Source organism: Hermetia illucens, chromosome 1 (assembly GCF_905115235.1).
Source record: "Hermetia illucens chromosome 1, iHerIll2.2.curated.20191125, whole genome shotgun sequence".
Lineage (NCBI taxonomy): Eukaryota > Metazoa > Arthropoda > Insecta > Diptera > Stratiomyidae > Hermetia > Hermetia illucens.
Window position 1 is genome coordinate 121,806,158 of NC_051849.1, and position 17,785 is coordinate 121,823,942.

Genomic DNA, 17,785 nt, shown 5'->3' on the forward strand with positions numbered 1-17,785 from the left:
CTTCAGAAAAACTAATTTTAAAAATATTTTTAAGTTGTTTTCATATAACATCGCTATTTATTATGAATATAGAGATGTTTTAACGTATTGTAAGCCAATGAAAAAGAATCTACAAAATAAAAAATTCCAAACAGATATAACCCCTTAATAACTTTGCTTACCGACCGTCGAATAGATTTAAACTGAATAATTTGTTCATCCTCCACTTCCACAATCACTGTCTACATTTGGAGTACTTCCACCTGTCAGCGCCACTGAAGTCGAGGAAGCAACGAAACAAATGAAATTAGAGAAAACAACAGGACTTGTCTACGTCGCGTCTGAGCTCTTGAAAGCGAAGAGCTGCCCCAACACTATGGCTTAGTGAATTCTTCAATCGAGTTTCTGAATAATGTAGAACACCATCCGAATGCAAGAAAGTACCACAGTTCCAAAAGGTAGTCCAGCAGAATGTTCAAATGACCGCCCGATCCGGTTGCTGCCCCATACCACGAAGATTTCTGAAAGTATTCTTGACAACCATATTCGCGAAATCGTGAATAAATCCGAATATGTCCGAATAGTTCAACGTGCCGCAATGTAATCCACCGCATGTATGGGAGTTCAACCGTTCCCATCTTCCTACCAAATTTAGTATCAATATGAGTAACCGCTTCTGAGGAAATGGATGTGACAAACATACAGACGAACGAACAGGCACACCATAAACCAAATTTAAAAAGATTTTGTTTTCAGCACACCGCTAAGGTCACATCCGCGGTGAGGACATTCATGATCGATATGGGGTTGCATCGATTAAAACAAGTGTCTCCGATGGTAACTTACTTGCCAAGATTGATCTGAACATCTTAGTCGATGGGAAATGACTAAAAGGGCGTTTAAAACGACTCCATCTAGACAGAACACATGACCGAGCAAAATGATGCAACGTGCCCATAACTCTTGGTGATAATAATTATCCTTTTTGCGCAGCAAAAGGAGAGTGGATATCACCTAACAGTCTACACAAGCTCATCCGGTATACTTGGCGGCGACAACTATTGTCAGAGGAACTCCTTCTTTTGGGTTAAATTGCGATTGGAAGAATGGTAGGAACATCAAAATCGTTTATGTCGGTGTTCATCAAGAAAGTGCGCTCTATTCGCTTCTCCTTTTTTGTTACGTACAGTGAGACACTGGCCAACATCCAGCACCAGACACATTGCTCTATGCAGATATCTACCGTTTAGTCCAAAACTGGCTATGAGTACAGAAGTCAGGATATCCTTGATCGATATTGCGTTACAAAAATCACGAGATAGGCATTTTCACGGTATGGTAATGTAATTCGCGGTGCTGAGAACTCACTAAAATTGACCTTGATATCCAATGGATATCGCCAAAAAGGCCAACCGAAATAGCGATGGCTTGATACGCTAGATGGTAATTTGGCGCATTTTACCAAGATAAGCCGACCCCACTACTAAACGTGGCAGGGGTAAAAGAAATGGATCTGGATCGAAAAGGGATTTGTTTTTAAGCTGGAGGTTGTATAACGTGGCGCGAAAGTTTATAGTCTCACCGTCAATAAATTACTTGAATGAATCTACCGGGGCCAACTATGAATAATATCATCATCAACGGCGCAACAACCGGTATCCGGTCTAGGTCTGCAGGAACTGCAGACATGCCGGTTTTGCGCCGAGGTCCACCAATTCGATATCCCTAAAAGCTGTCTGGCGTCCTGACCTACGCCATCGCTCCATCTTAGGCAGTGTCTGCCTCGTCTTCTTTTTCTACCATAGATATTGTCCTTATAGACTTTCCGGGCTGGATCATCCTCATCCATACGGATTAAGTGATCCGTCCACCGTAACCTATTGAGCCGGATTTTATCCACAACCTGACGGTATCACTCATTGATATCGTCGTTATGTAGGCCACGGAATCGTCCATCCTCATGTAGGGGGCCAAAAATTCTTCGGAGGATTCTTCTCGCGGCCAAGAGTTCGCAATTCTTCTTGCTAAGAACCCAAGTCTCCGAGGAATACATGAGGACTGGCAAGATAAGATCATTGTCTTGTATAGTAAGAGCTTTGACCCTATGGTGAGACGTTTCGAGCGGAAGTTTTTGTAAGCTGAAATAGGCTCTTTTGGCTGACAACAACCGAGCGCGGATTTCCTCATCGTAACTGTTATATACGAACCTGTAATTTTTCCTATCTATTATTTTAACATCTACTTAACTCTAAGGTAGAGCGATAATAAAATTATCAATGCCATGGCAGAAAATTAACCCGAAGTGGACACACGACAATGGCTTCATTGATTTGGAGGCGACGTCTAAATATTCCCCTCATGGATAAATCGTTGATATGAATCAAACAATTCCAGCTCCAGATAGAACGGAAAAGTGAGATCGAGCGATTCCGAAATTCGACATAAAAAGCGATGGTAGCTGGCGGAGGCCACAGCTACGGAAGAAGCCGATTACACTTTGTTGAGGAAGCAGCGCCCATCATAGAAAATATTATAGGAAAACTATCCTCACAGGTTCCATGATGCCTCATTTATGAATAGAGAGGAGGCGAGTTTGATGCAAGACGGGACTCCATTGTATACAGCTTTGAGAACTTATGAAGCGCTCACTGCCGGCTATACCATTCAATAGAATATGTCGGCTCCGTGTGGTTCCCGAAGGACAAAGCTACGGTCCTTTTAGAAGTAAATAACCTAATGCATATAGGCCCGGATCTTCTGAGGCAACTCGTTGCACTCACGAAGAAAAACAGCTCTGCCACCTCTGCAATTACAAATCTATCTGACGGCTCCAAACAATGGTTTGCCTAGTGTCCGCAGTTTGGCTCCAGCTAGAGTTGGGCGATCGCAAACGAAATACTTGGAGGGTTTCTCCCTCTTCTACTCGGCTTCCGAAATGTGAATTGTAAGGTATGCCGAGTCCGGCGGTAAGTCAGCCCGCCGTGCAGACCGGCTTAAGGGGGGTCATCCCGTGTGTCGGATTGGAGATGCATGAATTGTATCTATATATAGTGGAGAATATGTGGGCAAAGGGATTTTCCGACATTCCGAGTCGTTCAGAAATGACAGTGTTAAACACGTAAGGAGTTTGCAGCCGTGGCTGGAGTACTCGATAAGAAAGAGCATCGAATCTTTTTTTACCTGTTAGTTTTTTACCTGAGCCTTATAAATTCGAACACAGGTATCAATATAAAAAGATGGAGAACCAATCAATTGTCTAAACTTATTTGCTGTTTGGAATAAAAAGGATAATCCAGTCTAGAGTGAGCACTGAAAGTCTTTCAAGCTATATTCAGTTATATTTTGTTCTGTTTGTGTGTTCAGTGATTTGGGTGGTGAATGGGTCGTACGAAGGGAGGTCGCTTTAACGTTCAACGTCATGCTCGCACTAAAAAAACGAGTATTTCATGGGAATCGCTACTTATCAAAGAAGAAAAAGGACTTTGCATCAACATCAGCAAAGAAACTTTTAGCAAGCATGAACATGGATGTTCCAATTGCGACAAGTTTTGTATATTGGATTTTGCTAGAGTTTTCTCCGGCATTTCTGGAAATAATAAAATATACGTAGTAGTAAAAAAGGAATGCGTAGGACATGTCGAGAAAAGAATGGGAACGCGGCTTATGGGAACGTCGTTGGTGCAAAGAAGAATCACAAAGGCATTGGTGGAAAAGGGACTGGTAAACTTACTGATAAGGTTATTAGCGACCTCACTACATTTTTCGGGCTAGCTATTCGTCGACACGCAAATTCGAGAGAAGGAATGAAGCAAGAAATTTGGGCAACTTTTTTCCATAAATGTTCTTCAGACGAAAATCCTCAGCATCAAAATTGTCCAGCAGGCGAGGACAGTTGGTGCAAATGGCGCAAAGTGGAAGCTAAAGGAGAACTGGATAGTTTCCACCACGAGAAGGCAACTTTGACTGAAGAAGTTCAGTCAGTCGTCAAACCAATCTACAAAGATTTGTCATGAGATGATATCTTGAACAGATGTTTAGAAGCAGAGATCCAGAATAACAATGAGTCGTTAAATGCATTGATCTGGACTTTCGCTCCTAAACACAGTCATTCTGGGGCCAAGGTCGTAGAAATAGCCACTTTTCTGGTTGTAATTATTTTCAATGAAAGATTCAATGGCATTCTCAAAATCCTAGTGACAATGGGATGTCAAGTTGGTCACATATGTCAGGTTTATGTGGACCGCTGTAATGGAGCGCGAATTTGGCGGTCCGAACAACGATCGACTGACTTCGCTAAAAAGAGTCAGAATCGAAACCAGAGAGCAACAATCAGCCTTACAAGACTTTTTTGAAGAAACGGAGGGTTCTCTCTATGGACCAGGTATAGCAGATTAATGGTGAGTTAAAATTTTACTATTGATAATCACATTTAAATTTTCAAATGCGTTTTTCTCGAAACTGCATCTTGGAAATCGTCTGCCACCATAGCTCATTTTCACGACTTCTTTAATACATATTTCTACGGTCCGCAAACTAGGATAATCGTAATCGGATGGGTAGTTTTTTTTTATTCATAAAAAAAAAGCCGTAAAAAAACACCAAAATCGAAAAAATTAAGTTTAAAAGCCCACCAAAAATTTACCTTCTAATATTTTCTAATTATCCTAGTTTGCGGACCGTGGAATATTGTCCACATTAAAATGCCGTTTAGTTTTTTCACCTCAGATGAACACAGCGTCCTCGAGCGTGGCAGCAGAAAGTCACCTTTTTTTGAAGATGGGTGCATAAATTGACACGTATTCCGAAAACTAGCTACGATATCAAGCTGAAAAATTTATCACATATACTAGAGATATCAATAAAGATATGGTGAAAAAATCACGTTTCTATCTTTATCCAGTCCTCCAAAATAATTTTTCAAACAAGTCGGAATACCGGAAGCTCGCGCTTCGGATATAAAGGTTTTGTGTTCATCTTATGTAAGAGACGCACATTTTTCTGTTCGTATATAGCTACAAATCCAACATAATCCTTCATATTTTTCCAAACTACGAGACATACGTACATATTAGAGCCATAGATATCACGCTCACCCTAAACAAACAAACTGCCTATTACCTACTGTACACATATATGCACGTATCTAAATTTATCGTACCCATATTTCCGATTTACGTCTTATATCTAACTGAATTAGGCACTACCCGCAAAGTTCATTAGCACGCATATATTATATACTTACATACACACATGTCTGGTTGACAAATAACTAAAAAACTAAAACAAAATAATTGTCTGCGACCCAATTCGTAAGAACTCATTTCGTTGTGATATTGACGAATTGATATGTGATGATGACGTCATGCGGGTTGTAGAGTGCACGAAATTCACAAAAAATTGTAAAGTTTCACCCCCTATAACTTTGTTAATAATGGTTGGATTTTCTTCAAACTTGACCAAACTGTGCACTATATTCTTCATTACACGCATGCCAAATTTTGTACTTCTGGGATGAACATAAGGGGGGGGTGCCGGGTAAATTTCTAAAATGTGGAAATATACTATTGTTAACTTTATTTGTGCAGATATCGGAACCGGATATATTTTGAGGCCTAGATTTCGTAGAGATGCACCACTGTGATTTTTTTCAGATTTTTCGGTTGGATAGGTTCTGAGAACGAGACCTGTTACACTTTTTGTGGGTCATATTTTGAACCCTCTTTCCCCTATGTTTCATCTACTATCAAATATTGAACCAGATTCGAAAAGTACTAATTGAGACCTTTCATTTGATATCCTACATGGCTACATTCTGTGAAAAAAAAATTTGCACCCTCCATTCACATGTACGGGGAGCCCCCCCTTAAACTTAACACAAGATGGCGCCACTTACTGCATGTAAAGGGATCACCAGATTACATACTCTCACCAATTTTCGTGACAATCGGTCTAGCCGTTTCCGAATAAATCGGGTGTGACAGACAGACGGACAGACAGACACCGTCTCGATTCTAATAAGGTTTTGTTTCACACAAAACCTTAAAAAAGGCTAAGAAAAAACGGCCTTCACACGATATGACCCCCTTAATCTTATATGCATTAGACATCCAACACCAAGACAAATTTCCTTTCTATCAGTGAAATTTAAAGCGCGACCTTCCATTGCGACAGCCTAACGCTCCAAACAATGAAACATTCCAGATGAATACATTACTAAAATGAGCCTTATTCTAAGCAAGTTTTACTGTATAACGATTTGTGATATATTCCAATGATTTTAGCACTGAACTATGTCTGATCGTCAGAATTAATATAGCATTTATTCATCACAAGTTATTTCAATAACTCGATACAAACGAATACAAATGCTCATCAAAAATTGTTTAATAGAAAACTTACCTGTTCTACAAGATTTTGAAGTTCCAAATCCACTTTGCTTTTCTCTGGTATTTTGTCAACTACGTCGTCCAAAGGAATATTCTCATCGAACTCCGCTAAATCAGCAGCTGCTTCAGCTTTCGCTGTAGTCGCAGCCTCAACATCTAAGTCATCTTCTGCGGCTGCTAGCGCCGTTTCAAAGGCTCCTAAAACAGTTTTTTCATCACCAGATCCTGTACATGCAATTGCCTGATGTAAATTATCTTGTAAGCGCTGTCGTCGTTCGCGATCACGTTCTAACAATTCTGATAAACGAACATTTGCATCATCTTCCAGCCCCACTTGGAACAAATCCTGAATCGCAGTACTTTTGAAGTATGCAGTCGTGAAATTTCCACCCTCGATTGCTAAGTCACCTAGCAGACGTTTTTGATTTGCTTTCTTCAAAATATTTTCTTCGATCGTTTTTTTCGCTAACTAATCGATAAATATGAACATCTCTTGTCTGGCCTATACGATGACAGCGGTCCTGAGCTTGAGCGTCCATTGTAGGATTCCAGTCAGAGTCATAAAATATCACAGTATCAGCACCAGTTAAATTGACGCCTACACCACCAGATCGAGTTGATAAAATAAAAGCAAATATTCGCTTATCTCCATTAAAACGTTCCATTAAAATCTGACGTTGTTCAATGCGGGTTGTGCCATCCAAACGCAGATAGATGTGCCCATGATAATTTAGGAATGATTCTAAAACATCAAGCATTTTTGTCATTTGTGTAAAAATCAACACACGATGACCTTCCTGCTTCAACTTCCGGAGCAATTTGTCTAATGTTTGCAATTTACCACAATCGTACTGGATTAACCTAGGATCGGGAAACTGGAAGAGAAAAAAGGAATGTATTTTAGTTAACGTCTGCGTAACTCATGATGAACTAATGCATACTTTTATATTCTATATGAAAAGAAACAAGTAGGAAGCCAGAGTGTTTGCCACTCAGGTATGAAAAATTTTGTTGATTTTTAATGGAATATTATTTGGGTATACGATGGCTCGATTTATTCATAGTTCCGTGATCAATGGCGTGGCGTCAATGGAAGCAAATTGAAAAAATACAATAACAGAAATATAACAAATGTAACCACTTTAAAAATTATAGCATAGGCTCTAAATGTTGTTTGTTAACAGCAGTTTGACACAGGAAAAGAAGAGCAACAACATATACATATCCCTTGAGAGGCATTTTAAAATCTGCTTGTATCCCGGTCCATTGAAAAATTCATTCGTTGTCGAGCGTTCATCGCGAATTCATTAATTAAATTAATTGGATGGAGCCAATCGGATGCACTACATCTTGTGGAGGTGTTTTCAGATTTGCCTCCGAAGCAGCAGAATTGATTACTGATGATCGTGGGATGTATTGATCCGATCGAATGAAGAACGAATGCTTAGGTTTCCAATTTGATTCCGATCCATCCGATGAATGAATGGTAAAGGTTCCAATTTGATTTTCGGTTGTAGGTGATTAGTTTCGGTAGAGAAATATTGAATATTAGAATTTTTTGCACGTTGTAAGTTTGCCAGTGATTTAAGGTTAAAAGTAATGTCGATTAGTTGTGAAGATGAAAATATTCATTTTTGTGTGATTGGTAATCTGCTTAACACAAAAAGGCGCCACTTGTTGTATGTAGAGGGAACAACAGACCACATGCTCCCACCAATTTTCGTCACAATCGGTCCAACAGTTTCCGAATAAATCGAGTGTGACAGACAGACATCGACTCGATTCTAATGTTTTGTTTCACACAAAACCTTAAAAAGAGAAAAAACAGTGTTTGGTTTTCAGGGCGGAACAGGGTGGAAGGAATAGGGCACGGCTAACATGATTCCGATCTTACAAATCAACATGCATCGGAGTGCATGGCATCTCGGGTACCGCTACCATTTGGGTTCAGGGCGACTCGACTCAGGGTTCTTTGCACAGACGGGCGAATCCTGGGAGGGGTGACTTCAATGCTAAGGCCCTTGAATGGAGGAATAATTGACGCCGGTGAATTCTGAAAGACTTTTCGGCAAGTGATCACCAATACGTCGCGTTCGAAGTGTTTGACGCTATTTGTCGGCATGCACCACGCCGGCGATCTAACCGCGCATAGAGCGACGGGAGGGCTAACATCGGGAGATTTATTGAGTCTGTTGGAACAGGCAGAGTCGCGCTGCAGAGCACCTCGGTGATGATGAAGGCCCCAGGTAATCCGCAATTGGAGCTTCGTCATGACTGGCATAGCGTTACTAGTTTATACTGAGTGCAGTCATACCAGCACACCTCTGCCGCAACTAACGACCGAGTTGTACCGCGCAACCCAACGCTTGAGTTCACGAGGAGGTCTACCCGCGATATGGGTACAATCACCATAGAACTCGCAGCGGTCAACCGCAAATAACCGGGCTGAGACCCAGGAATTCTTTCTGAACATATGCTCTCAGAGGGCCATCCTAAGCCCCATGATACCAAATAACCCCAGGTGCGGCTACGTGGCCCTTGCAGAATTGGACTTGATCGCCTTGGTGATATCCCGGTTAAAATATGTAAATGTTCCATCAAGGCTTGCCTGAACGAGGATCTTTTTCCTTGTCGCTGGAAGGTGGCGAGGCTCGCGCTGAACAACAAAGGCTGTCTGAGCTGCTGTCTGCATACCAAACGCTGTGACTGCTTGACACGGCTGGGAAGGTGCTCGAAAAGCTCATCAGGAATAAGTAGCCTTGAAGTAATTCGTGTTGCAGGGTACTTATCCTAAACCTGTTCAGGTTTAAGCTGTTGATCTGGAAGTCCTTGATACGGCCCATCGAGCAGAGTGGCACAGCCGTCGATCTCCGCGGTTAGTGCTCCTTATAATTCTTGACGTCAATTCTGTAACATGGGCGGATCGTGAGAGAGGATGATCGTCGGGGGTAGCACCTCTGGAATACTTCTTATGATAGTTATGCGGGTGATATTGCGGCGCTTGTTGGCGGAGGTACTGTTGAACACAAAAACCAGGTTTCGCATATTGATGCGACGGATAAGCAAATGGATGGCAGCTCTTAATTTCAGCTTTGCGTTGTAAAAATTCGAAGCAGTCATCTTGACTGGAAAGAGAATCCCGATAATGCGCACCATACTTGATTTTATAAGCGAGTTGATTATAAAAGCAAAACCAACGGTTAAATACCATGGTTTAGTGCTCGACGCGTATATGAGCTTCTTCGAGCAAATCAAAGCAGCAACGGACAAGGCTGTATTTGGAATTTCGGCCTTAATTTGGCTAATGGCGGATGTTGAAGGCATGATGTATAGGTGCTCTATGGTACAGAGGTATGAGCTGATGGCTCTCAGAACTGACTGCGGAATGATCCTTGCCCTCCTTGCTAAGAAACATAAGGCCATTTACCCGCGCACGGGAGAAGACAAGAGAGGTAGTTGTGAAAAACGACAACGCTCACTACTGAGTGGCATCTCTTTTCGAAAAATGAATCAAGAAGCACATGGACTGCGCGGCTCATCGGCAATTCAGATCCGTGGATGAATTGAAAGCATAAGACTGATTATTTTCTTACCCAACTTCAAATGGACATAGAGTTATTCAATTTTACTTCCACAAGATTGGAAAGACGCGATGGTGATCGCGAAAGAGGCCGAAGATATTTTTTATCGGATGCATGCCCGCTCTAACTTCGGCGTTCGCGCGGCGTAGCTGGTGTGGACATGTCTTTCCAGGATGCTTTAATTTTGGTTGTATATGCCAAGAGAAGCAGACTCAATTTACGAACAACTGCAGTCTATATATTCATTGTTAGAAAAGAGAAAAGTCGAAAGGAAGCTCTCACCTGTGTATTCATTGCTGATATTACCGGATGCAATAACGCCAACTTTCTTGACAAAGCACTGCGAACCGTAGAATCTCGTCGTATATTTTCATTCATCGTAAACGGATGCAAATGCCCTACTTGAAGGAATGGCGGAGGAGCTGATACCGCTGGTACAAATAATACATAACTCGTTATGATGTCTATCATTTCACTGATTCGATCTTCATAAGATTTCATTAAAGTCGATAAACTCCAGCAATCCTTTCTTAATGAAGCGAGTCTACAATTTGTGAAACTTCTTGATCGCCATGTTGAATATTTTAAATATTTATTCGGCTCCATTTGACTTTGCATCGATTGACGGAAGTCTGCACCATAAATTGGAGTGCTATCACAGCGCCTTTCGTTTATTCTTGCTAATAATTGTAATTTGTTGCGACGTCTTTCCTTTGTGATTTTTTCACGTTCAACCTTGATAAAAAATTTATTTAGAATTAGAATGAATTCCTAAATCGCACACTTACAAAATGAAAACTTGAATCATAGTTTTCTCGGCTCATCCGCTTATTGTTTATAATCGATGGCAAGGAATTTGATTTGAATTGATGTGCAAGAGTTGATACTAAATTTTGGCTACAGCTTTTTGAAGTTTTCAAATTACAGCTGCTCTCTGCTGATTGCTTTATATGGAAAGAATCGCTTGTACATTTATTGATAGGTAGTCGCTGTCCATTCTGAGGTATACACGAACTACTGCCAGATGGCGCTCTGAGTATTCCTTGTTCTGAGGTTGTTTTCTGTGTTAAATCACCTTCGCATAAATTGCTCATGGTGCCACAATCCGCTCTAGCATTTGAAGCACCCGAAAATTCCGATGATGATGGGGAAGTAATTATTGGAAAACTGTATCTATTGTCGGATTCTTCATTATTACTAGCTCTTTTATCTATATTGATTACTGGAATTAATCTATTTCCTTCAGTCTTCATAGCTGGGCTGGTACCAGCTTTCACGCCACTATTATTTACAAGGTTCCCTTTAATACGTGTATCTTTAATACGAATATGAAACTTATATTTCCCAGCAGGACACAATGGCGGGCATTCCGGAAGGGAATCTACTTCTTCGATCAATTTTCTTGGCGTTGCTAATTTTTTGAAACGATGTGATACATATGCCGTCAATATTTCTTCCAGTTGTAACAACTTCAAATTTAACGAGTATAAATCAACATTCTAGAATAAAGATTATTCTATTTTTAGACTCTTCGAAAATAATTAAAACAAACCTTGAAAGGATCGTAGTCAAGCATATTGCATACTAGCGAAGCTGTTCTATATACAATCCCCTCCATTTGAAACGGAGAATTTGTTGGTCTCACTTCAAATAAATTTGGATGATTGCATACTTTCCGAAGTTGCATTAACACATTTATAACACTTAGTAGATTACCACACGCCAAGGTTTCACGGGTCCTTCAAAATATAATCAAGACATTAGTTATAATATTTACGGTAAAATAATCTGATTACTTTGTGCGACTCATAAAATCATCATATAAATATCGTTGTCTTTTCGATAAGCGGCATAAAACAACATGTTCATATTTTTTTGGCATCTGTTTTTCAACTTCCGATTTCAGCCGACGAAGAAGAAATGGTCGCAAAACCTGAAATTTAGAAGATATTACAAGTAGATATATATTTTTGGCAGAAAATCAATTTCATTTTCTTGCGAATCGGAAAGAACGATGAACGTCTAAGAGTTTGGTGGCGACTAATAACTCAAACCATGAACGTCTCTGACCAATTTCTCGTGAAATTTCCAATATTAATAAAGAGAGAATACGTCAAATATATCGAATTTAAACAATATGTCAAAAGCACGGAGAAAAGTAATACAACATTCGCTTATTCTAATATATTATTAGATCACGATTTTAATTACAGATAATCTACTTTTTCAGATAGAAAATTCGACCTTGTTCCTGTCAACCATGATTCGATTTGGTTTTAGAATAGAAATATGAAATAGGTACATACTATTTCCTTTTCATGTTAGAAACTATTAAATATCAGTACAAATTAATATATTTTTTTATAGACATGGGCATTTATGAGTTCGCTAGTAGGGGAATCAATGACTCATTGAAAGTTAAATGAGCAGTTCATTTTAGACGAATTTCCTATAAAGGTACAGGAATATTCCCGTTAATATAGAATCCACTGTAATGAATATTTTGGAGAATTTCTGTTAACCAATTGCCTAGACACAGAATTCATGTTAATGGTTTATGTCGTTAAATTTTCCCAAGAACGCATCAAGTCGCCTTCAATTTGACACTTCATTCATTGTACTTGCAAACGCTTAAGTTTTAAGGCATCTTATTTTTCTTCATATTACACTATATTTACAAAAGGTTATCTTATGAGGATTATATACTCACCTTGTGGAGACGTTTAATAATAGAATCATTGTATTCTGAGTTGCCTTCAATCATTCCGGTCATAGGATTTGAAAACCATTCTCTGAACTCACAATGTGATTGGAAAACATGTGGCATCAAAAAATGCATCAATGACCATAATTCCATCAAATTGTTTTGCAATGGCGTCCCAGTAAGCAAGAGCCGCCTAAAAAGCCATATTTGTAATTGCATAAAAAATATATTAATATTATTATACCTTTCGGTTTGAAAATTTAACAGTAGTTGCCACCTTTGGGACTTAAAATTTTTAATATTCTGCGCTTCATCCAGAATTAAATATTTCCATTTTTTTCGACGGAAGCTTTGTTGATCTTGAATTACCAATTTATATGATGTGATACAAACATGAAACGCATTCGGCTTTGTCCAACCAACTCGCTTTTGTTTCCGTTCTTTCTGTGTGCCATAATAGGTTAAAATTTTAAAACCCGGGCACCACTTTTTGAATTCCATTTCCCAGTTCAGCATCACAGATGAAGGAACCACAATTAGATGTGGGCCCCAATTACCTTTGACACAAGCGAGATGTGCAAGTAAAGCTATAGTTTGGATGGTTTTACCCAAACCCATCTCATCAGCCAAGATTCCATTCAGCTTTCTTTCGTGCATTGTTACCAACCAATCTAGACCAATATGCTATAAAATGAAAAATAAAGTACGTGCAATTATACCGTTGCAAATATTTGATTTCCATCAATGCTTTCGCTACAAATGGAACTACTAAATCAGATTGTTATTCCGAACTATTCCATGCACTTTTTAACGAAGCAAAAAAAATTTCAAAAGAATGGTTATTAAATTATATTTTCTTTCTACAAAATCAAACCTAGCGCCCTTGTGAATAAACTTTTTCGGAACTTAATAACGATTTTGTAGATAGAAGCTTATTATTTCCAGCCAATTACAAAAAATTATAGTAATATACTATTATTAACTTTATCTGAATAGATATCGATATGGAAGGTATTTCGGAGCCCAGGTACCATATAGTGGCAGCCACCTGATTTTTTTCAGATTTTTCGGTTGGGCAGTTTCTGCCCCCTTAGAGAAATAATCACTTTCAACCCCCCGCACTCCTCACCTTTCCAACAAATGTCAAAAGTAAGATCAGCTTCGAAAAGTACTAACCGAGACCTTTAATTTGATACCACACATGACTGTATTTGATGAAAAAAAATTTTACACCCCCCTTTTGCATGTATGGGGACCCCCCTAAATTCAACGTTAAAAGGATGCAACTCACTGTATGTGTGAGCGGCTCCGAGAAAAATGCGTGTGACGGACAGACAGTAAACCGATTTTAATAAGGCTTTGTGTTTACACAGAAGAAGGTATCATGCTCACCCGAAATAAATAAACATTGCATATTACCTAGTATACGGTACTTATATACGCTTGTATATCAATTGATCGTACACCTATTTCCAATTTATTTCATGCTAAAAGTATACATATGTACATATAAAATACGTATATTGAATTCTGCTGGTTTAATGTACAAATATAATCTATCTGAATTAACCACTACCAAAAAACTTCACTAACATACACATATAAATACATACATATGGTTGCCTCGAGCAATTGAGCTCACTTTGTTGTGGTATTAACGAATTAATATGTTATGATGACATCATACACGTTTTAGAATGTTCAGAATTCACATGAAATGTAAAAGTTTCAGCTTCTATAACTTTGTTAATTATAGTTGGATTTCATTCAAACTTCCCGAAGTTATGTCGTATATTATCGCTAATGCTACTGTCAAATTTTGTAGTTCTAGCATGAACGGCATAGCGGGTTTCCGGCTAAATTTTTCAATAATGCTAATATACTATTCTCAATTTTATTTGTGCAGATATCGGAACGGGATGTATTTTGAGTCCTAGATTTCATTGAGATAGATCACTGTTTCGGTTAAATAGGTTCTAAGAACGAGACCTGTTACATTTTTTGGGGATGATATTTTGAGTCCTCATTCCAGTTTCGAAAAGTACTGATTTAGCCCTTTCATTTGATGCCCCACACGCCCACATTCTGGGAAAAAAAAAAATATTGGACCCCCTTTCCGTATTTATGGGCCTTCCCTCCCCTTAAACTCAAGACAAAATGGCGCCACTTGCCACATGTGAAGGGATTCACTAAATTTTGTGACAATCGGTCTAGCCGTTTCCGAATAAATCGGGTGTGACGTACAGACAGACAGACATCGACTCAATTCTAATAATGTTTTGTTTCACACAAAACGTTAATAACGGACTTTCCCTGAGCCCGTTGGATTTAAGAAGGGCAATTTTGTGCAAGTACAACATTCAATACGCAGCATATAGTTCACACAATTTACAAATTATTATTGAAGTAAAAGTAAATATTTAATGGCTTTTGACTTTTACATCTTTTACATATTTATGTACTCGAAAATTTGTATAGACACCAGTGCGATGCAGCATGGATCGATGGCCGAAAAATTCACGTGCTGGTGAACAAGATATATATATCAAGTGTCAACTATGAAATGTGATTTTATTTGTTCCAGAAAAACAGATCCATTTCGGAATAATGGTAAAATTAAGTTTATTAAAGGTGTGCTCTATTCCCAGTTATACATTTTCCCCACCTTTCAGGCAATTTGTGAGTACTACGCCAATACAAATTTCTCCCCCGCAGCAATGTGGGGTATCAAATGAAAGGTCCCAATTAGTACTTTTCAAAACTGGTTCAATATTTGGGGATTGAGGACTCAAAATATGACCCACAAAAAATGTAACAGGTCTCGTTCTCTCAGAACCTATTCAACCGAAAAATCTGAAAAAAAATCGCAGTGATGCATCTCTAGGAAATCTAGGCCTCAAAATATATTCGGTTCCGATATCTGCTCAAATAAAGTTTATAATAGTATATTTCCACATTTTAGAAACTTACCCGGCAACCCCCCCCCCCCCCACAATTTGGTCAAATTTGAGGAAAATCTAACTATTATTAATAAAGTTATAGGGGGTAACACTTTGCCATTTTTTGTGAATTTCGTGCACTCGAAATGAGTATTCCGACTTATTTCCCTTTGGGATTCGGAAAAAACCTACTTTTCGTCTCCTTCATCATTGCAATGCAAACATTTTTTGTACCGCACGAGCAGAATTTTATAGTTTTTTTCACCTCTCCATTTTCTTCTAATTCAACCTATGTGGTAGTCTTTTGTCAAACCTTTGAATCAGCTTGTTAACTAACGCTCAATTGCTATGCAAGGATATGCCTGCAACTCCATATTTTTTCACCTTTTTGACGGTTGCAACATCGAAGTGACAACTTTGAAAACGCCGAAACCACACGTATCTTAAAATAGTTATCGTTCCGATGCTTGTAGTTCTTCTAAATAAAAATAAAACTAGGTAGCTTGCTCCTACTACAATATATTTTAATAGTTAGTAAATACGTATTTCGAAAGCTACTTACTTTCTTCCTCAGTACTTAAGCTAGCTTTTATTGTAGTAGGAGCAAGCTACCTAGTTTTAGTTTTATTCACACGTATCTTGCCATGGAGGATCCTTATTATAAGCTTTCGAAGTAATTGGCACGATTCAGAAGCACTTCAAATGAAAACATTAATACAGTTCGCAGATGCTCCTTGTTCAATATATTCAACACAACGCTATGCATAGATTTTTTCAGTTGATCGGGCATACACGTTTCAAACTTGCTGATGGCACAGTTGAGCAATTCGCGGCCTAAATTACTTAAAGGCAAGGATTAGCACTTTCATAAGCAGAATTTAGTTTCCTCGTTAATTTCAAGATATGGAAATAAGCCATAGAAATAAGGTGCCGAAGTCATAATTAGCGAGAATAATTAACAAGCGCGTGAAACACTAAAGTCACATATACGTGGGCGGAATAAGAAACTTCCAGCGTGATTAAGACATAGCACCAAGGGTTTGAATTCTTACTGATATTCTATATTATATATTCTTGATTAGCTTATACATCAATTTCAGGTCGATTGCTCTGCTAGTATATGTTTGAGAGTGTATTGAAAACGACCTCTATTTGAAAGGCCTAACCGCCCAGGAGGTAGTCCTTTATGTCCTTACGAAATCTGTAGCGATAAATAATAAATTTATAAATACTTGGCGCCAGTCTGTTGTATGAATGCATTTGTATTGGTTATAATTGTATTTTGTTTAAAATGACGATTTTCACAGTTGTGGAAATTCTAGCTTATAAAGAAATAAATGAATTTAATTAAATTTGAGGGTACGATTCTTTACAAAATTATGCAGAATATGAACTAATATTTGGGATGCTATATTTTTAAGGGTGATTTTTTTGCAAAATTAGTTAAAAAGTCGCGAAACCAGAAGCTCGACCTCTACATTGCCGCAAAATTTCTAGGATGAACATAAAGGGCCAGCCAATTACTAAAAATTATAATAATATACTATTATTAACTTTATTTGAACAGATATCGATATGGAGGGTATTTCGGAGCCTAGACACCATATATTGGCAGCCTCTCTGTTGATTTTTTTCAGATTTGTCGGTTGGGTCGTTTCTGAGAATGGGTCCGTTAAAGAAATGATCACTTTCGACCCCCCGTACTCCCCACCTTTCCAGCAAATATCAAAACTAGGATCGGCTTCGGAAAGTACTAACCTAGACCTTTCATTACATACCCCACATGACTATATTTGACGAAAAAAAAATTAACACCGGCCTTTTGCCTGTATTGCGTATGCGTAGGAAGATGCACATGTACGCATTTGGAGGTTGTGTGTGCATTGGCATGTTTATGTGCAAGTCGGCCAGGTGGGAGAAAAACACACACCTGTTTACAAAAATGGCTATGGGAAGGATACCCAAAACAAGAAACCATTATGGAAGGAGAGAAAAATGTACGGTGCAGGGACTTGGAACCCCAATACCGGCGGCTTTTGGAAGTGAGCAAACAGGCTCCTGGCCGTCGATATCCCTCAACTGCAGCGCCTCGGTGGTGGATTACTTGGTCACCGTTGCATCGAATACTACAACTAGCCTGGCGGAAGAGGCATTTAAAAGAAGTACATCACTCCCGAGAACGCCTGTTCAAAAAAC

The 17,785-nt window shown here is 38.9% G+C and overlaps 1 protein-coding gene across 1 annotated transcript in view; it reads right to left on the minus strand.

The window, feature by feature from the left end:
- The window catches only part of LOC119648327 (helicase domino), an 88,153-nt gene that overhangs the window by 23,306 nt on the left and 47,062 nt on the right, over nucleotides 1–17,785 (minus strand). Inside the window, 8 exon segments of the mRNA XM_038050058.1 lie at nucleotides 6,379–6,825; nucleotides 6,827–7,240; nucleotides 10,229–10,681; nucleotides 10,735–11,445; nucleotides 11,499–11,685; nucleotides 11,743–11,879; nucleotides 12,657–12,843; nucleotides 12,895–13,334. Of these exon segments, the coding sequence (XP_037905986.1) occupies nucleotides 6,379–6,825; nucleotides 6,827–7,240; nucleotides 10,229–10,681; nucleotides 10,735–11,445; nucleotides 11,499–11,685; nucleotides 11,743–11,879; nucleotides 12,657–12,843; nucleotides 12,895–13,334 (2,976 nt within the window).